Here is a 20,417-nt window from a genome sequence, read left to right as displayed (position 1 = left end):
AAAAGAGTGTTTTTTATTTAATGAAAGGTGTCAGAGTGGAGAGGAGTGGGTTTGGGGCTGCTCTGGCTGCACAGGCAGGAGGAGGGAAGGCTGTTCCTTAGGAAGTAGGGCAGGGTGCTGGCTTAAAATAGCTCCGAGCGCTGGGCTGTGCTGAAGGAGCTATTTAGGTAAATCCTGGGGTCTCAGTGGGGGCAGAGCCGCCTGCTAATCTAAAGATACTCCTCGGAGATCTATATTTGTCCGGGATCCTTCCCAGCTTGGCCGGTTTTCCAGGTATTCCCTGCCCGATCCCGCCGGGGATGGCGTTGGGACAGCGGGTGTGTTTACGGGACGGTGATGGCTCGGATCCTAATGGAATTAGACATCATTAAGCAGCGGGAGTGAGGGAACAGGCTACGTAAAGGCATCAGCGTTATCCCATAATGCAGGACTTGGCTCCCAGAGGCTCTCGGAGGCGGGGATTGCCGTGCCAAAGGGGCACATTCCGGTGGCACCGGAGAGCCGGGTCAAGTGTGGAATCCTGGAATGGTTTGGGTTGGAAAAGGATCTTAAAGCTCATCTCATTCCACCCCCCTCTGCTGCCTTCTACTATCCCAGGTTGCTCCAAGCCCCGTCCAGCCTGGCCTTGGACACTTCCAGGGATGGGGAATCTGCAAATATCCTGGGAAAACCCCTCAGGACAGCGAGGGTGGGGCAGAGGGAATGGTGGGTTGGAGCAGAGGTGAGGTGGGGGATGGAGGGTGGATGCTCCTGTGTCAGAGGGTGCTCTAAAGCAGGAAGAAAAAGGAATTTCAGTGCAGATTTTAAGGATTTTCCTGGCAGGAGCATTGGGCTCTCCAGGCTGTTCTCCAGCTTCTCCAGCCTCTGAAAGAAAACCTCGCTGCTGCCTGGTGAGAGGATCAGGGCAGGGGTGGAATGAGGTGATCCTTAAGGTCCCTTCCAGCCCAAACCACGTTGAGATTCTGTGATCTCCCTGTTTCCACGGGGAGCAGAGCTGGATGTGAGCGTGTGGAGCAGTGGGATCTCCTCTGACTGGGAGCCTCCCTGAGGAGCTCAGGGCGGGTTGTCTCTCCAAAATTCTCCATCAGTCTGCCTTCTTGGGGTTACTTTTGTAAAATGTGAGTTTAAAGCACTTTCCCTGCTCCAAGGTGGATCAGGGGAGATTTTCCCAGGATCTCCCCTGTGTAAGGCAAAGCGGTTCAGGGTGAATTTCAGGAGAACAGGGAGAAGTGGTGTCAACCTGGAGTGCTCCAGAAAATATTCCCTTTTATCGGCTGCTGAGCGTAGCAAAACGTGGTAAAATGGCTTCCTGAACACAATATTATCCCAAAGGTGATGTCTTGGAAAAATACCACGAGGGTTTCCCGGAGGAAGAGTGACCAGGGCACAGAGGCTGGAATTGCTGCTTCAGCAGTAGCTGGAGGCTCCTCTCATCCTGCTCCATCCCTGACACGTGCAGGTCTGGGAAGCTGCTCTGGAAGCAGCGCTGGGACTGGTTTATCCCAGTTTTTTTGGGCTGCTTTTTTGGTTTGCAGGAGAACTGCTCTGGCTGATGACCTCCAGGGTGGGAAGATTTGAATTCCTTTGCAGCTCCCTTGGGACCATCAGCACCAAGGTGATGTGTGGGTGTGGATATTCCCAAAGCTGGGAATAGGCACCTTGCAGGGAATGTTTTATCCCGAGCACTTACATCCAGTGAGGATCCCACTCAGAGTGAAGGATTAAGGCCTGACATGGGAAGAGGAGAGAAACCAAGCCCCTGATTGTGTCAGAATTCATCATTTTGTGCCCACATTCCCACTTATCCATGCTGTGACCACCTTTTGCTGGATGCATCCAGCCATTGGCTTCTCCGAGGGCTGCTTCAGCGGGAATATTTCTGGGGGTTGTTTTGTCCGGGATTCCCACGTGGATCAGCTCGTTCCCCGGAGCGAGATCTTGGAAGGACACAGCGTGCAGAGTTGTGTTTGCTTAGGGCAGGTTTGAAATGGGATCCAGAAGCCCCTCGGGAGCCGGCGGCAGGGTCAGGTTCACATTCCCGGGATTTGCCTTTTCCACAAAGCCCCCGCTGTGCCTCCGTTAATGATCTATTAGTGGCCGTGCTGGAACCTTGGGAAACAGGTGGTGAATTTCCCTGCCTGCTGACATCTAGGAATCCCCTCCCGGCTCCTTTGGGGAGCTCACTTTTTTTTGAGTAGCTGCAGCTGTTTGCTCTAAACCTCCTCCTTTTTCTCTTCCTTTTTCTCCTCCTTTTCCTCCTCCTTTTTTCCTCAAGCTTTGCAGCGACTCCCTGGAGTTGCTGAGGGACCATCCCACCCATCAGAGGGAAACACTGGCTTTGTTGAGTGGTGATTTTCTGGGAATACATTGATTTTTAACCTCTGGAAAGTCTGTAGAGCAGGAGGGTCTCAAAGAGAGAGGTTTTCCAGGCTGGAATTGCGGGGGTTTTGGGATCTCCTTGGTGACCTGGCACTCGGTGATATCCAGAGCTCACATCCCTGGCAGAGGACTCAGCCCTGGACAGATTGGCTCAATGACAATCCCAGGAAAATCTGCATCAGTGCCGGTCATTAAGAGCCAAATCTGAGCTGGAAACTCGATGGACCTCGCAAGCAAACGTGGATTTTATCACTCCAGGGAGGCTGAGGACGCTCGGTGCCCACTAAGAGCGTTCTTGAGGTCTCTGATCCACGGGGAGCTTTGGCAGGAGCAGGAGCAACACTGCGGATCCAGGTCTGGGTTCGGCTTCATTCCCAAGGCAGGGCAGGATCCAGGGCGTGAAGATCCCTGGCTGCCGTGGCAGGAGGGTTTTGTGGGCAGCTCTGCTGTCTGGGAGCTGGCGCCTGGTGTGGCTGACGGGCTTAAGTTGCCTCTGTTCTAATTAAATACTCCCGGGTTTAATCCTGCCCGGCTCCTCCGGGAGCAGCGAGAGGGAGCAGAGTTCCAGCTCCACCTCGTGGGACCGGCACTGCTGCCTCTGGAATTGGCAGCCGTGGCAAAACCTTGGCCCTCAGCTCTGCTGGGGAATCCTCCTCAGCAAAGGAGTCCTGGCCTCACTATTTGCTGGCCAGATTGCCAGCAGAACCAGGATAATCACCTGCTATCCCGAAGTTTTTAGGGGAGCACAGTTCAGGGAGCTGTAAGGTTTCGGTGTCCATGTTTCTTCCCTGTGAGGGTGGTGAGGCACTGCAGTGGTTTTCCCAGAAAATCTGTGGCTGCCTGGAAGTGTCCAAGTCCAGGTTGGAGCAGCCTGGCCTGGTGGAATGAGATCATCTTGAAGGTCCCTTCCCACCCAAACCATTCTGGAATTCTGTGATATTTCCTTGGAAATTCGTGTCTGGGCTTAGGTTTGTGTGGTTTTTATCCTCTTGGCTTTGCATCCCAGATTTCCGTGGGAGCCGTGAGCGTGGCCGGGGCTGTGCTCTGGTTGTGTTTGCATTTCCATGCACGGAGCTGTCACCTGCTTTTTTTAGCCTTAAATGCACCTGGCTCCTGCTCAGCCCGGGGCCTGCCAGCTTCTCCCTATGTGGCCTCAAATTTTTGGGTGTTACTCCTGGAGCTGATGAGGCAGGGACAGATTTGCTGCTGGGAATGGCTCCGTTGGTTCTTCCCTGCCCGGCTCTGTCTTGGGATGACCGCGACTGTCCCCTTCGAAGAAATCATTCATTCAGCTCGTACAATGCAGATATTTTTAGGGCTATTGTGAGGAGATAATTCTGGTTGTCCTACAAAAAGGAATCCGTGGCTCCAGGTGAGGATCAGAGCCAGCTCTCCGAACCAGCTGCGCACTGGGAGGTCGGGTTCAGCTCCGAGGAGTTCTGGATAAAACTGGGACGTTTTAAACTGCATCCCTTCAAAGGAGCTGCTCTTCCAGAGGAATTCAGATAACCCCAAATCCTGTGGTCTTCCTGCAGCATTTCCAGGGCTGAGAGGCAGAAATTCTGGAATATTTTTATTTCCCCTCTATTTGTGAGTCTCTGGAGCTTCTGACATCTGGGGATTCCTTACCCAGAGCAAAAAAGGAGGATTGGAGCATGCAAGCATTTTTGGGAAAGACAGATGGAAATGGCAGCAATAATAATAATAATAAAAATTATTATTATTATTATTATTATTATTCCTGGCTCTTGCTGCTTTTATACAGGAAGGTGTTTGCTTTATTTGGTGATGTTTCTTTGATATTAACGTCGTTTATTTTAACAAGGGAGAAGTTCCTTACTTCCTCAGGTGGGAGGTGATGAAGCTCCACTTGGTTTTTTTTTTCCCCCACAGAGCTCCTGCAGCTGGAACGAGCAGTTCTGTGCCGTGGCAGGGTCAGGCTGCCCGTGCCAGCCCTGGAAAATGACACAGATTATTTGTCAGGGCCTGATCCAAGCTTGGAAAAATTGGGATATCAAACAGACACACACACACCTGGTTTTGCAGGTTCTCACATCAGCTCACCCTGAGGCACCTCAGGAGAGAAAAAACCTCCCAAAAACCAGGGTGGGGATTCTTAAAGCACTTTCTGTGTTTAACGGCCAGAAATTTGTGTGGTTTCATCATTTTGGGAAGAATAAAGATTATTCCATGGAAAGTGGAGTAGTTGCTGATGAATGGGGTGGTCAGGCATTGGGAGGTGGTGGAATTCCCATCCCTGGAGGTGTCCAAGGAATGCCTGGACGTGGCACTCAGTGCTCTGAGCTGGGGACAAGTCACAGATCAGAATCGATGACCTTGGAGGGCTTTTCCAAGCCGGATAATTCTGGGATTCTGGAATTCCAACATCAGCTGCTGAGATCCAACCTGTCCTTGCTTTTGGCCTGGATCTGGGCTGGAGCAGCAGGAAAATCAAGGTGGCTGGAGCACTGCTGGAGTGACAGTGACATCCATCCCCTGCCTCCAAGGGTTTGTTCCTCGTTAATGACTCCGAAAGCTCCTCAGCATCCCGAAAAATCCGCCTTTCTCTGAGCAGAAAACGCCGCTGCCGTGGCCTTTCCGTGCTGGATCTCTCCACATTATTCCCTCCGAGCCAGCTCCGTGTGAGCCCCAGGCTCAGCTTTGAGTAGATGAATGTAGGTTAGGTGTGAATGGGAATAAAATATCGGCTAAAAATAACATTGGGCTGTTTGGAAATTGGGAAAGAGGGAAAAAAACCCGCGCCCTGCTGCTCGTGCTGTGCCCAGCTCAGCCCTGGGGGCCGCTTCCTCTGCCTTTCACAGGGGGTTTGGATGGCTCCTGGTGGACTTTTCCTGGGAATTTTTCTACCTTTGACAGCCCATCTGGCTTCCTCAGTGTCCAAATCCTCAGTTTTGCCCCCAAAATGTGCTTTTTTTTCCTTCAAAGTGCCTCTCTCACCATCTGCTCCACAATGAGGAGCAAGCAGGGAAGGGGCTTTGGGTTCTCTCCCAGATGGGCATCGGGAGCTCCGGGAAAACCTCTCTCGAGTTTGTTCTTGAGGGTTTTTTTTAATCCTGGGGGATATTTTTTTTTTGGAGGGGGGGGATTGAGGGTTCACCTTTTCCCTGCAGACCCCAGGAGCAGCTTTTGGCCAGCGCTGCCACTCCAGGCACGGAGCTCTTGCTCCTTTTTCAGTAATGAATCCGCCTCGGCTGCTCCATCCAAGGGACTCCGGGGTATATAAACAATCACTTGTGGATCACTTTGTTTTCTCTTCCGTGGCACTGGGCTCTGTCTGGAGGTGGGGATGGGGCAGCCCTGATGAAGCTGAATTTTAAGTGTTTTAAGGACAGAGCTAGGGAGGGATGTGATTTATTTTTTTTCCTGCAGGAATTTCATGTCCTGGCACTGAGGAGTGAGCGATGCTCTGGGTTGGGAGAGTTGGTGGTGGAGAAGCATCTTTTTCCCAGATTCTTCCATCCTTAACTATCCATGGCCTCTCAGAGAGTTGCAAATACCCCCTTGCTCCTGGCCTGGGAAATAAAATCCGTGTTAATTTGGCGGGAAATGGAATCTTGCCCTGGAGTCCAGCAAAGAGATCCCTTTAATTTTCCTTTTAATTTCCTTTTAACTTCCCCGTGGGCACACCTGACCTTTTAATCCATTCCACACCTCGAACTTCACCTGCTTTTGCATCTTTTTGTTGGTGGATTGGCCCTCAGCACGTGTCCTGTTGGTGGAGCAGGAATCCCCTTTCCCTGGGAGCAGATTTGGATGCCCTTGGCGGAATTTTCAACCCCAGCCCTGCAGATTTCACTGTTTAAACAGGACTGGGTGCAACACTCGGATTTGTGTGCCGAGGGAAGGTGGCACAGAGGTCACAGGGTTCCGTTCTTGGAATGTTGTGAGTGTTTGAGCCGTCGTTTTCGTTCGTTACGGGGGAGCTGGCTCTGAGGACGAGCTTAACCCGCCGTGTCTGCCCTGCTTGGGCATTCCAGGACCAACCGTGGAGTTGCAGTGGCAAGGAGCTGAAAGAGGGGAAATTTTGGGTGGATATACAGAAGGAGTTCCTCCCTGTGAGGGTGGGGAAGGGCTGGGAAGGAATTCCCAGAGAAGCTGTGGCTGCCACATCCCTGGAAGATTCCCAGGCCAGGTTGGAGAACCTGGGATAGTGGAAGGTCCTTCCACCCCAAGCCAGTCCATGACTCTGTGATTTCTTTGGGAGATAAGGAGTTATCTCCCCACTTTCCATATAGGAGCAGGAACTGGGTGAGTCTCTCCACCCTTCTCAATGCCCCGAGGGCACAAAATTCCAGGTCAGCTTGCTCTGAGGGCTGTTCCTGCTGTTGGGAGGGCCCAGCCTGGCTGTGGGAGCATCCTCTTCCTCCTGTCCAGGAGAATGGAGCATGGATGAGGATAAAGCCGAGACCTCTTAACAAAAGTGGGGTGGCTGAAGCCCTGGCAGCGCTGAGGAGGAGCCGGTTCCTGGTCATGCCCAGCTCCTTGTGGGAGTGGAGCCGTGCAAAGCCAAGGAGGGAACTTACATAAAAGTTCTTGGCTGCTCACGTTGGCGCAGCCTCAGATTTGATCTTGCATAACTTTGCTCGCTGGGGCTACCGGGAAAAGGCAGAGCTGGGAGCTTCCCGCAGATCTCGGAGTGCTGGGATGGGCAGCGCTGCTCCCAGGGTCACATCCCAGCTTTGCTGAGCTCTCCGACCCCATTTCTGGGGCTTTGCACTTCCTTAGGGTGGCTCCAGAGGTGTTGGCTGTGCTTGAGGGCCTGGAGTGATGGGGAATAGGGAGATGAATGGTTCTTATTCCTCTGTTCTCTTCCTTATCAATCATTTGACCTCCCCGGCTCCCTTTGGAGTCGGATGGCAGATGCCAGGACAACCACAGGGTTTGTAGTACCTACGAATCATTTCCCAGCCTCTCAGTGTCCCAAAAAATCCCCCATTCCATGTCGTGGACCCGCATTTCCACCCAGCTCCTTCTGCCCTCCCTCATCCCAGCTGATCCCGTTCGTGTCAGCCCCACATCTTCCCTCATTTCCTTCCGCAGCGCTGCCAGCCTTACTCTGATCCCGGGGGGGAAAAATCCTGCAAAATCATTTTTTTCATCCATCTCCAGAGGGTTTGTTGGTTTTTTTTTTCCCTTTTGGAGCAGAGCTGAGCTGTGGATGCAGTAAAACCCCTGCTCCAGCCCGTGTTGGTTTAAGCAGGTCTGGTTTAACCCTCTTTAATTGGCAGCTCGGCGGGGAAGGCTCTGGAGCGTTCCGGGCACGCGGGACAGCGGAGCACAACTTCCAGAGGGATCCGTGAAAGCGGGGCCACCTCGTTGCAGGCACCAGCTCCCCTTTGGTTAGAGCCACTCCTGCAGTTCCTGTGATTTGAAAATTGATGTTCAGCTGTAAAGAATCTCTTGTGCCGCCTCTCTCTGCTTTTCCTCTCGGGGTTTTCAGGCTAAATTGCTGCTGGATTTGCATTTCAAAGGGAGCGGTGGCAGCGCTGTTCTCACTGTGTTGTTTGGCCAGCTCTGTCCTGTGAAATTTAACATATTTCGGCATCATGGGATCGTTCAGGTTGGAAAAGAGCTCCAGGATCACCGAGTCCCAGCTGTGCCCCATCCCCACCTCGTCCCCTGCCCAGAGCCCTGAGTGCCACGTCCAGGTGTTCCTTGGACACCTCCAGGGATGGGGACTCCAAACCTCCCTGGTGGCCCCTTCCTATATTTAACAGCCCTTTCCATGGAGAAATTCCTGCTGGTGTCCACCCTGAGCCTCCCCTGGCCCAGCCTGAGGCCGTTCCCTCTCCTCCTGTCCCTGTTCCCTGCCAGCAGAGCCCGACCCCCCCGGCTGCCCCCTCCTGTCAGGGACTTGTGCAGAGCCACAAGGTCCCTCCTGATCCCCCTTTGCTCCAGGCTGAGCCCCTTTCCCACCTCCCTCAGCCGCTCCTGGGGCTCCAGCCCCTTCCCAGCTCCGTTCCCTTCCCTGGATTCACTCCAGCCCCTCCGTGAAGGTCCCAGAACTGGACACAGCACTCGAGGTGTGGCCTCACCAGAGCAGTGCCTTTCCTGGGTGATGGATAAGGACAGGGATTTGATTTGCATCCCAGGTATTTTCCGTCCAAGCTGGATTCCAGCTCGGTGTAAATCTGCCTTCCACCACGACGCTCTCCCAGGAGAGGGAATGATGGAAAGACAGTTCATTATCCAGTGGGTGGGTTCCTTCCTCATGGGGGCTGCTGGAGGTGCTTACTCAGACTCAGACTGGCACCACCATCATTAAAATCCCTGCGGAAGACCCATCACGTTCCAGATTTTGGGATATTTTGGGGGATGCCTGGCAGAGGTGAGGTGTTATGTCCGGCTGCCCGCCTCCGTACGGACAGCAGAGCCTCCAGCACTTTGTGGGGAGGTGTGTGCGTTACCCCTCGGGCTGGGAGGGTGATGCCAGCTCCCTGTGGGATCGGCACTGGGATAAGAGGCTTTTCCTGGGGCTCTGTGTGGCGCATCCCAAAGCAAACCCCGTCCCAGCATCTCCTCCTCATCCCAGCTGCGGGATCGCTCTCTCTGCAGAGCTTGGCTGGGGTCGTTTTGGTCCTGCCATGGCCAGGGGATGCTGAAAGGGCTGACCCCAGAGGGTGAGGAAATCCTGGTTTTCCTGGTTTTGAGAAGGAAATGGGCTCAGAAGATCTGAGATGATCCCTGGGATAAGATTCCAATCACTCCATGGATTGCAGGAGCTGCCAGCAGCCAGGCCACGCACTGGAGGCTGTTGCACAGGATTTTATTCCCAGTTCTTCCCAAGCATCCAGGCCTCCTTCCTGGAATTAATTTTAATTCAAGACACTCTACAGCCTTTAAATATTACACCGGGGTCATGTGTGCTCCCACCTTTTTTAAATTAGCCAGGCCTGGGAGGAGGGAGATGAGGAATTCAGAAGGTTTTTACTGAAAACTGATTTTTTTCTGGTTTTTTTTTACTTAATTTTTGCTACAGGTCACCTTCTCCCAAACCATCCAATTCCCTTCCATGAAATGATGATGGTGATAATAATAATAATAAAAATAATAAAAATAGCTGCTTTTGATGGAGAGTTTTTCTATCCAGAGTTAAAAACTAAGGAAATTGATGAGACCTTAACTTACCTTAAATATTGGATTCCATCAAGATTTACCGATTTCTAAGCTTGGGGTGAAGCTTTTTGAGGTGTTGGGGCAGAGAAGGGCAAATTCTGCTTTTTGGGGGTGAAGCTTTTTGAGGTGTTGGGGCAGAGAAGGGCAAATTCTGCTTTTTGGGGGTGAAGCTTTTTGAGGTGTTGGGGCAGAGAAGGGCAAATTCTGCTTTTTGGGGGTGAAGCTTTTTGAGGTGTTGGGGCAGAGAAGGGAAAATTCTGCTTTTTGGGGGTGAAGCTTTTTGAGGTGTTGGGGTGGAGAGGAGCAAATTCTGCTTTTTGGGGGTGTGTGGTTTCCGATAAGGAAAAATTTTACCTGTTGATCCTCCTACCTGAGTCGCTGGTTCCTGGTTTTCCTGGTTTTGCCGATATTTCCGTGGGATCTGTTCTAGGCTCGGATGCCGACTATCCCCTCGGGATTGGGAGGCCGCTCTGGGATGGGTGCAGGTGGCGTTTAGGCTTCACCAGGTGGGGTTCTAGCCAAGCTCAGGGGTGAATCCAGCAGCTCTGGCAGCTCAGCTCCTCTCTCAGTATTTCAGAGCATCACTTCAGTGGAAATTCCACTTCTGGGTGTCAGCTCGAGGCTCGGAAGCAAAGCCTGTCATTCCCTCTCCCCGAGAAGCGCCGTGTTGCTGACTCCTTCCCTTCCCTTGCCTTTCCAGCTGTCCCATTCCCTCCCACGCAGCGGCTCACTCTGAAGGAGGTGTTTGAGGATGGGAAGCCGAGGCTCGACGTCCTCAAGAGCCACTTGGTGAAGGAAGGGCGGCTGGAGGAGGACGCAGCGCTGAAAATCATCAACGACGGCGCCGCCATCCTGAGGCACGAGAAGACCATGATCGAGGTGGAGGCTCCTATCACAGGTCAGAGCTCAGGGCTGGAGTCCTGAACAACAGCCAGGATAAGCCCAGCAGGTTTTTTTGCCGTGTTCCTTCCACCCACAACAAGTTTTTTAACTCTCCTGAGCTCTCGGAAGAGAGGATTTTGGCGGTGCTCGCTCAGCTCTGCTCCTCGCTACTGTCGTGACCTTGCTTTTCTTAGCGTGGTAATTCTGTGCCTCTTTTGTGCTGTTCTTCCTCCCCCAGTGTGTGGTGACATCCACGGGCAGTTTTTCGACCTGATGAAGCTGTTTGAAGTCGGAGGATCACCCAATAACACCCGCTACCTCTTCCTGGGGGACTACGTGGACAGAGGCTACTTCAGTATAGAGGTGACAAAGGAAGCGGAGCCTGGGGGTGCTGGGGCTGAAGGAACCCAAAGTGTTGGACCTCAGTTAAAATTCAGCTCAGAATCAGTTCAAGTTCAGCTCAGAAACAGTGAAATTCAGCTCAGAATCAGTTCAAATTCAGCTCAGAAACAGTGAAATTCAGCTCAGAATCAGTTCAAGTTCAGCTCAGAAACAGTGAAATTCAGCTCAGAATCAGTTCAAATGCAGCTCAGTAAAATACAGCTCAGAATCAGTTAAAACCAGCTCCAAATCAGTTCAGATTCAGCTCAGAATCACTAAAGTGCAGCTCAGTTTCAATGAAATTCAGCTCAGAATCAATTAAGTGCGACTCAGGATCAGTTAAATACAGCTCAAAATCAATTAAATGCAGGTCAGAATAGTTGAAATACATCTCAGAATCAGTAAAATACAACTCGGAATCAGTTAAATTCAGCTCAGAATCAGTTTAAATACAGCTCAGTAAAATACAGCTCAGACTCAATTAAATCCAGCTCAGACTCGGTTAAATGCAACTCAAAATCAAGTCAATTCAGCTCAGAACGAGCTCAAATACAGCTCAGAATCACTCCAAACACTAAACCCAGATCTCTCATGCTGGATTTACCCTCCAGGCGAGTTCTGCATGGGATGAAAAGGATGTTGATAACTGCCAGTGGGATTTTGGGCAGGAAAATGATGCCCCAGTGCCATGACTGAGCTTTGGATCCTTGTGCAGTGACAATGAAGTGGCAGCGAGGGGGTTAAAGCCTGAACTCTGCCCTCTGGAGTGGAGTTTTAATGTCACTTGGAGCTGTCACTCAGGGGCAGCAGAGGGACAGGGGATGGTGCAGGATCCCACCAGACAGTGGGGAGCAAAAACCTGCAGGATTCAGCTGAGCAGGAAGAGAAAGGGCCACGTGCCTGAGTCACTGCTTCCCTCTGGAAACACGGGAATCGGGGCAGGAGAAAGGAGCAAAAGTCACCTGGGCTGGGACGGGGCCATGCAGCTCCCTGGGATGCCACGAGCCTGAACTGGGCAGTGCTGGGAGTTGCTGGTCTGCAGGAGGAAGGGTTCACTGGATCCCAGCGGCTGCTGCTGGCTCAGTGGAGAGCTGGGATGGGACAGGAAGGGACAGCTATTAGCAAATGCCACAAATCCCGAGGGATTGCAGCCATCTGGATTCACAGAGGCAGGGCCGAGTGGAAGTGGAGCACTTATCCCAGTTGGAAGCAAAGTAAGGGAGGGCTTTTGGGGCAGCAGGGGCCTGAAAGGTGGCAGAAATCAGCTGGAATAAGAGAGGGAGTGATTTCTCTTGGAAAAAAAGAGGCTGTGGGAACAGCCGAGCCGCTGGGTGTGCAGAGGAATCTTACCCAGTGAAAATTTTTGGGGTGGAAGTGTCAGGGATGAGTGCGAGAGGTTCTTTGAAGGATTCTGCAGAGGATTTCAGGAGAGCAGGGCCGACAGCTTGAGCTCCAGCAGCCCCTGGCTCCCTTCCAGCCCCGCGCTCCGGAATCCTGACAGGGAGCCAAGGTGTGACGAGGAGCCGCTTCCAGGGGAGCGGGGACGGATGGAGCAGAGGTGGGGCTGGGGCTGCTGGGATTTTTTGGGATTTGGGGTGGTGCTGGCAGGAGGAGCCCCCCAGGGAGGAAGGAGAAGGACACATCCTACTGCTCCTCGGGGTTGCTGGGCTGGGTTTGCAGTGGGAGTGTGTTTACCTGGAAAAGGGATTGTGTTCCCCCACAGCAGCTCCTCCTGAGGTCACAGGGGGATTTTTGTGGTGTTAACCAAGGAACCTTCAAATGAGAGGTGTTGGGCCCTGTGTCTGTGTGTGGATTCTGTAGATCCAAGGTGGGAAAGTGCTGCTCCCACTCTGTGCTCTTAGCCCAGGATTGCTCTGACACGGAGATTTTACTCCCAGATCTCCAGAAGTGCTGGGGATCAGCACCCTGGTGTCTCCGTGCTGGGATCACCACAGAACCATGGAATGGTTTGGGTTGGAAAGAACCTTAAATCCCATCTTATTCCACTCTCTGCCCTGGGCAGGGACACCTTCCACTATCCCAAGTGCTCTAAGCCCTGTCCAGCCTGGCCTTGGACACTTCCAGAGATGAGGAATTCTCTCCCAGCCTCTCTGGGCAACCTGTGCCAGGGCCTCCCCACCCTCACAGGGAAGAAATTCTTCCCAATATCCCATCTAAGCCCCCTTTTAGTTCAAATCCATGCCCACTTTTCCTCTCTGCTGTGATAATATGGAAGAATTCCAGGTGATGGATGATGCTTGGAGAGCAGAGGTGGTGGGGCAAAAAAAGCCCAATATTTTATTTCCTGCTTCTTTTGCCTCTCCTCCTTCCCTTTCCCCGCCCCGTGTTGCAGCAGGAATGCCACGGATTCCCCCTGGAGCTGACTCTGATCCCACAGCTCAGGGCGGGCTTTGACAGGCACAGGCAGGGGCTGCTCCAAACATCAGGATAAGGCAGGATCCGGAATGTTTGATTCCCGTGTGCCTCTCCCTCCCACCTCCTGCACTGTGCTGGATGAGATTCCCACCTGGACGTGCAAAACCTGGTTCCTGTAGTAAAACAACAGCAGGTTTGGAGTATCCCAGAGGCTGAGGGATTGAAAAGCATCCAGGTTTCCCTGTGATGTGACTGCTGGGAAGGTGGGGAGCAGCCTCCCGAGTCACCACACAAACCTGTGCATCCGTGGGGAGATGATCCAGAGCCCGCCCGGAGCAGCTGGGGGTGTCGTGAGCAGAGCCAGGAGCTGGACTCGCTGCTCCCTGTGGATTCCTTCCAGCTCAGGATATTCCACAACCCTACAACCGTGACCTTTTAACGGGATGAAATAGGAGGGGATGGTTTAATTGCATCCTGCTGCAGGAAACAAGGTGCCAGAGCAGGGGCCAAGGAGGTGGAAGGGCCAAATACCCCTTCCAGGTGTTCCCCGTGGCTCCAGGCATTTGGTTGTCCAGGTAAAAGGAGGAATTTGTGGCTCAGACAAAACCTTTCAAACCCGCCCCCCCTCCCCCCAAAGCCTCTCCGTTCATGGGCTCAGCTGGATGTCGGCAACAAATCATTCAACAAATTCTTGCTGGGCCTCTGGCTTAGGGAAATTCTCATTTAAAAACATGAATTCCCAGTATAATGAGGCCATGAAAAGTGCATTGGTTGTTGTTTTTTAGCTGGTTTTTTTTTTTTTTTTTTAAAGAAAAGAATTGTGAGGGGAGAGGAGAGGGAAAGAACCGTGTGAAAGCTGGAATGCTGCCGGAAGGGAACTCTGGGAAGGGTTTGCTGTCCCAAACCCGCTGTGACAGCGAGACTGAGCGGTCACAGATCCCAGCCCCAGAGCTCAGGGCTGACAGGCAGCACGGAAATCAGGATGAACTCCTCCTTGATGAGGCAGGGCTCTGCTGAAGGATTCTCCCACCAGCTTCCCAGTGGGAAAAACGCTCCTTTCGTTAAGGTTTTAGTCCCAAATCCCAGCATGGCACAAGAGAGGTCTGTGCTTGTGGGGGGGAAGGACCATCCTGGTCCATGAGGCTGCAGTACAATGAATAGAATGGTTTTGTTAAATTAGAAAGTGAAACAATTCTCATGAGCAGAAATAGAATCCGTAGAAAGAGGAGATTTGTCGGGAGAAGTGGGATGATAATGGCATGCACCTTTCCCAGGCCAGTTCTTCCAATCCAATTAGGCCAGGACACATGATTGCTGTCTAATCATGGAATTATATCTTAATCTTGATTTAATGCACTTTTTTTCCAGAATAATATTAAAGAGATCCAGTTAGCTCTGCAAGGTGTGGATTTTTGGGCTGGATATGGGAGTTTTGCCTCTGTTCCCACTGTGGAAGAACTGGCAGGTTCCATGTGTAAAAACTTCCTTAAAATGCCAGGTTTTGGGAATGGTGAGACAGGTCACGGTGGGGGCAGGTTTGGCACCAGCCCCTCTTGCATTTTTGGGGTTGCAAGTCCCAATTCCTCTTGGAATTCCCTCCCTGTGGCCTGCTGAGCTTTCCCTTTCCAAGTGGATCAAACCCTTGGCTTTGGGCTTCGCACCGAGAGGCGGAAGAAGGAGAGGAGGAGATTATTTGAGATTATTTAAACCCAAAAAGCTGTGACTGCCTGGATTTGCTCCTTGGCTGTTGCAGAGAGGCAGTGATCAATTCCTGGGCACGGCGCCGGGAAAGGCTGGGAAAGGGATCCGTGCAAAACACCAGGAAGCATCCGAGGCATGCGAGTGTAGAAACTCCCTCATTCTTCACTCCAGCCCCTCTGGAGCCCTCGAGGGCTCTTCAATGTCCTTTACTCTGTGTCCTCCTGGTACCTGGCAGTCCCCACATCCTTGGGAAGTGCCTCCAACCACCGGGAATGGTCGCTCTCCACATCCCTGGTGTGTCCAGGAAGAATTGTGGTGCTAAATTCAAGCCCGTTTTGCTTTAAAGCCCTTCAAATGTGTTTTAAAACCTCTCTTCTGCAAGCTGCCAACCTTCCCTGCATCCCAAACCCTCCCCTATTGATGCTGCTGTATCTCTGCCTTGCTTTGATGCCAGGGCTGGTTCTTCCTCCAAGTCATTTGCTTCATTTATAGCAACTCCCAAGTTCTCCTGCCAGCCCAGAAAAGTGACATTTCGCTTGCAAACACAGGGAGGTTAAAGCTTTAAATCCCAGAATAATTATAAATGGTTTTGTTGGGAGCATTCCTCCTGGTAACAGATGCAATAAAACATGATTCTGCTACTGGCCTTGGCCCCGTTCTCTTTTAGAATTCCGAATTAATCAAGTTGTTAATGTGGGGTTGAATTCCAAGTGAGACACAGGCGGTGCTTTACAGCTCCTTGGGGTTTTTGGGATCAGCTGGGATGATTCATGCAGAGCTTACCTTGCAGGTTCAGTGCTTAAACACTGAGCCAGATCTCAGCTGTCAGTGCTGGGAACCGGCTGGGAGCTGGTTCCTTTGGGTTCTGGAGGTTGTTCCCAGCTGGCTCCCGGGGATCTGTGCCCCGGATCAGGGATGTTGGAGGCTGTAAAACCATTCACAGACTTGCTGGTGGTCCCATTCCCCAGGCGTGTCCTGCAGCCTGTCAGCCTCGAGGGTAAGCTCCTATTAGAGACTTTAATCCAACTCCTGGAGCTTGCTGTCGCTCTGGATTGTCCACATCAACAAGGGAAATGTGATAACATTTCCCCGTGCGAGATAACAGCCGATGCTGCTGTCGGCCGACAGCACAGAGCCCACGGGGGTGAGTGAGCCCTCCCTGCGTCCCAGCCCTACCCTCAGGCTTTTGTTGGGAAGCCAGCATGCAATATTTCTGCTAAAAACCCCCGTTTCAGGCTGATTTTAGTCTGAACCTCCTCAAAGGCGCCGGCTTTGCAGGTGTTGCTGCTCGGGGAGGGGATGTGGAAAGGCCTTTTCAAAGCCAGAGAGCTTTGCTAAGCTCAGCTTGCTTTTTGGGCTCAGCTTTTCCTGTTTTGAGCTTGAACTTCACATGACTGTGGCATAAGCAAAAAAAACGGGGGGGGGGGGGGGGGAGGGGGGGGGTGTGGAAATCAGTGGGGAAGATGAAGTTGAATTTTCCGATTGTTTCGTGGACAAATGGCTGCCTGCTCCCCTCGCTGCTCTCCATCCCAGTGGAACATCTGGAGCAAACAGCTGGTTCTGCTTTGCTGCTCTGAAAAAGGGGTTTTTTCCTTGGGTTTGTGCTGGAAGCAAAGCTGCCCCCACCCAGCCCCAAGCTGCTCTCTGTTGGCTACGACCTCATTTGTCACTTCTCCAAGTCAGCCCTAATATAGAGAAATCCCAGTGGCTTCTCCCCACTTGGCCAGGAGGAGATCCACTGCCCGTTATGGAGCTGGGTTCCACTTTGGGTGTCTTCCCAGAACCTCTTAGTGCAGTCTCAGGCTGCTCAGTGCCCTGGAAAAGGATTTCATGACATCCCTTCCTTGCCTCTCTTGCAGTGCGTGCTGTATTTATGGAGTTTAAAGATAAATCATCCCAAAACATTGTTCCTCCTTCGAGGGAACCACGAGTGCAGGCACCTCACAGAATACTTCACCTTCAAGCAGGAATGTAAGTAGCAGCAGTGGGAGAAGGGTTTGAATCCATTTAAATAATACATTTTTAAATATATTTTGGAAAAAAAAGGTGGTGTGAGAAGGCGTGGGCTTCAATTTTTGTGCCTCTGAGTGGCATCAGAGCTGTAAAAACCTGTTGTCTTGTTTTCCTGCTCTTCTGTTTCAAGCCCTGCTATAAAAAATACCCCAAACCCCAAATCTCTTAAGTTCTGCGAAGCACCAAATGTGGCCTTTTAGTTTCAAAGACTGAACGTGGATGGAAGAAATGGGAACACTTCTCCCCTGATGAGCCAGGCACACACATCCTCCCCTCCCTGACTTCCAGGCCCAGCAACGTGTAATCAGTGCCAGAAGACTTCCAGCTCCAGATTGTGCAGCTGGGGTCAGTGACTGCAGTTGGAAACGGGGGAAGGATTTGCTCCTCCCTGTTTGCAGCGGGGAGGATCATTTACCTTTCAGCTCGTTGCAGTTAAGAGATGGGTTTGTGCACAGCGTTTGAGCATTTTTAAAGCAGTGATGAGGAAAGGTCAGGCAATGATGGATGACTGTCATTCCAAGCAGTAAAAGAGGGAGAGAGCTCAATGCAAAGCTCCTTTAGGGAATTCTTGCTCAAGGACCTGGCCTCAAGAGAGAATTCTGAGTCCAGTCTTTATCCCGTCAGCTCTGGGTGCTGTTGGATGGAGGAAGGCTCACAGGCGATGAGGCCCTGTTCTGTTTGCTCAGGAATGAGCTGGAAAACACCTTCCAGCTCCATGCTGGATGCTGTATCCATCACCTGGGTGCAGGTGAGCTCCTGGTGAGCAGTGCCCAGCCTGAACCAGGTGATGGGGTTGGGTTTTTTCCCTTGGGAAAACAGGAGGTGCTGCTTTTCCCCTTCCTTGAAAACCCATCAGTGCCTCTGAAATGAGGATGTTTCTGAGCATGTTTGAGGTCTGGTGTAAGAGCCAAACTGCCTTGGAAAGGCTGTGGTGTCCCTGTTGAATGTATGGGAACATCCTCTTCCCCTCTGCCCTCGCTGGGATTGTCATCCCTGAAAGATCCAGTGGGAAGATCCATTTCCATGGGTAAATCCTGCCTCCCAGCACCTGTGTCCAGCTGGAAAGGCAATTCCTGCCCTCTATGGCTGTGTGATGCTGCTGTGCCAAATTCAGCAGGGAAGATGAGTCTAGAGGAGCAGCAGGGCCGTGGGAAGTGATGGGGTGGCTTTATCAGCATCCCAAATTTTTTCCATGCTCCCAATTTTCATGATGTGGAAACACCTCATCTCTTTTGTATTGATCTCAGTGCAGGTGGTGTAGAAAACAACTCGAAGGGTGGTGAATATTCTTGTCCAACTCCAGATTAAAGAAACCTTTTCCTTTCCACATCTAACAGTTATTTTCCAAGTCAGTATTTTCACAAACAGGTGCAAAGTTGGATTCCCAGTCAGTATTTTCACAAAAACACAGGTGCAAAGTTGGATTCCCAGTCAGTATTTCCACAAACAAGTGCAAAGTTGGATTCCCAGTCAATATTTTCACAAACAGGTGCAAAGTTGGATTCCCAGTCAGTATTTCCACAAACACACAGGTGCAAAGTTGGAATCCAAGTCAGTATTTTCACAAACAGGTGCAAAGCTGGAATCCAAGTCAGCATTTCCACAAACACACAGGTGCAAAGTTGGATTCCCAGTCAGTATTTCCACAAACACACAGGTGCAAAGCTGGATTCCAAGTCAGTATTTCCACAAACACACAGGTGCAAAGCTGGATTCCAAGTCAGTATTTCCACAAACACACAGGTGCAAAGCTGGATTTGTGGGCCACAGACCTGGAGCTTCCATATCAGGGTTCCTTGGATTTATTGATCAGCACTTTGGCCCATCAGAGCTTGATCAAATTCCTTCTTCCCAGGTCGAATCAAGTACTCGGAGCGAGTGTACGACGCGTGCATGGATACCTTCGACTGTCTTCCTCTCGCTGCCCTCCTCAACCAGCAATTCCTGTGTGTCCACGGGGGCCTGTCTCCAGAAATCACGTGTCTAGATGACATTAGGAAAGTAAGTCAGCTCCCTGGGCTCTTCCCTTCACTCCCAACTCCCTGTGGGCTTGACTCCTGCATGGATTTGGGATGTTTTTCCTGCCACAGCTCCTGCTGATGTTGTGTCCCCTCTCCAGTTAGACAGGTTTAAGGAGCCTCCAGCCTTTGGTCCGATGTGTGACCTGCTGTGGTCGGATCCCTCGGAGGATTACGGCAACGAGAAAACCCTGGAGCATTTTGCCCACAACACTGTCCGAGGCTGCTCCTATTTCTACAGGTGAGGGGTGTTTTAGGGGCCACTTTGTCCCCCCTCACACTAAAATCACCGTTCAGGCCGCTCCGTGTACCTGAAATTCTCCTTGCTTGGCTCTAATGCACAAATTCTTGCTTGTTTTTTCTCCTCCTGTAACATTGAGCTGTCTTTGGGTAAGTTACTGTATGGAATTGGGGTCTCAGACAGCAGAGGTGCTTTGTTGGTGCCCTGTGAGTGGTTTCCTGTGCCTCTAGGAAATAATCTTCCCTTGCTAAAAAAGAAGGATTTGTGCTGGCAGTCCACTCACAGGGAGGGTTTAACAGAACCCTTTGCAATTAATTTTTGAATGATAAAACAATATTTTGGGGTGCTGGACAGAAACTGGATGTTCTCTGCAATGGCTGCTCCCTGAAGCCGAGACCACCCTTGCTCTGTGCTCTCCTTTGCTCCCTGCTGAGCTCTCCTCGCTTTTTGTTTTCCAGTTACCCTGCAGTGTGTGAATTTTTGCAGAACAATAGTTTGTTATCCGTAATCCGAGCTCACGAAGCCCAGGATGCTGGGTAAGTGCTGCAGCCCAGGGGCTGGGCAGGGTTTGGGCCGTGCTGGGCCGGGTTTAACTCGGTGCCGTGTTTTTGCAGGTACCGAATGTACAGGAAGAGCCAGACCACGGGCTTTCCCTCGTTAATCACAATCTTCTCTGCACCAAATTACTTAGATGTCTATAACAACAAGGGTAAGGCCAGGGCTCTGCTGCTCTTGTGGGGGGTCAGGAAATCCCTCTCCCACTCTGCTCTCCCAAAATCACAGGATAATTTAAGTTGGAAAAGAGCTCCAAGACCATCGAGTCCAACCCGTGCCCCATCCCCACCTTGTCACTGCCACTTCCATCATTCCTTGGACACTCCCAGGGATGGGCACTCCAAACCTCCCTGGGCAGCCCCTGCCAAGGCCTGAGCACCCTTTCCATGAGGAAATTCCCGCTGCTGTCCACCCTGAGCCTCCCCTGGCCCAGCCTGAGGCCGTTCCCTCTCCTCCTGTCCCTGTTCCCTGCCAGCAGAGCCCGACCCCCCCGGCTGCCCCCTCCTGTCAGGGACTTGTGCAGAGCCACAAAGTCCCCCCGGAGCCTCCTTTGCTCCAGGCTGAGCCCCTTTCCCACCTCCCTCAGGAATTCTCCAGCCCCTTCCCAGCTCCGTTCCCTTCCCTGGATTCACTCCAGCCCCTCCATGAGGGTCCCAGAACTGGACACAGCACTCAGGGCACCTCCCCAGTGCCCAGCACAGAGGGACAATCCCTGCCCGGCTCCAGCTGCCACC

At 51.9% G+C, this 20,417-nt stretch overlaps 1 protein-coding gene across 4 annotated transcripts in view; it reads left to right on the top strand.

Annotated features, from left to right (window-relative positions):
- Window positions 1-20,417, top strand: part of PPP3CC (protein phosphatase 3 catalytic subunit gamma) — a 38,449-nt gene that overhangs the window by 6,008 nt on the left and 12,024 nt on the right. For all 4 annotated transcript variants that reach the window (XM_048287309.1, XM_048287311.1, XM_048287310.1 and 1 more), the window contains exons 2-8: window positions 10,217-10,414; window positions 10,637-10,761; window positions 16,716-16,827; window positions 18,725-18,870; window positions 18,989-19,128; window positions 19,587-19,664; window positions 19,743-19,837. In XM_048287309.1, coding sequence (XP_048143266.1) covers window positions 10,217-10,414; window positions 10,637-10,761; window positions 16,716-16,827; window positions 18,725-18,870; window positions 18,989-19,128; window positions 19,587-19,664; window positions 19,743-19,837 — 894 coding nt within the window. The remainder of the gene's footprint in view (window positions 1-10,216; window positions 10,415-10,636; window positions 10,762-16,715; window positions 16,828-18,724; window positions 18,871-18,988; window positions 19,129-19,586; window positions 19,665-19,742; window positions 19,838-20,417) is intronic.

This window comes from Corvus hawaiiensis, chromosome 27 (genome assembly GCF_020740725.1).
Source record: "Corvus hawaiiensis isolate bCorHaw1 chromosome 27, bCorHaw1.pri.cur, whole genome shotgun sequence".
Classification (NCBI taxonomy): domain Eukaryota; kingdom Metazoa; phylum Chordata; class Aves; order Passeriformes; family Corvidae; genus Corvus; species Corvus hawaiiensis.
This window is presented reverse-complemented; position numbering and strand designations above follow the sequence as displayed.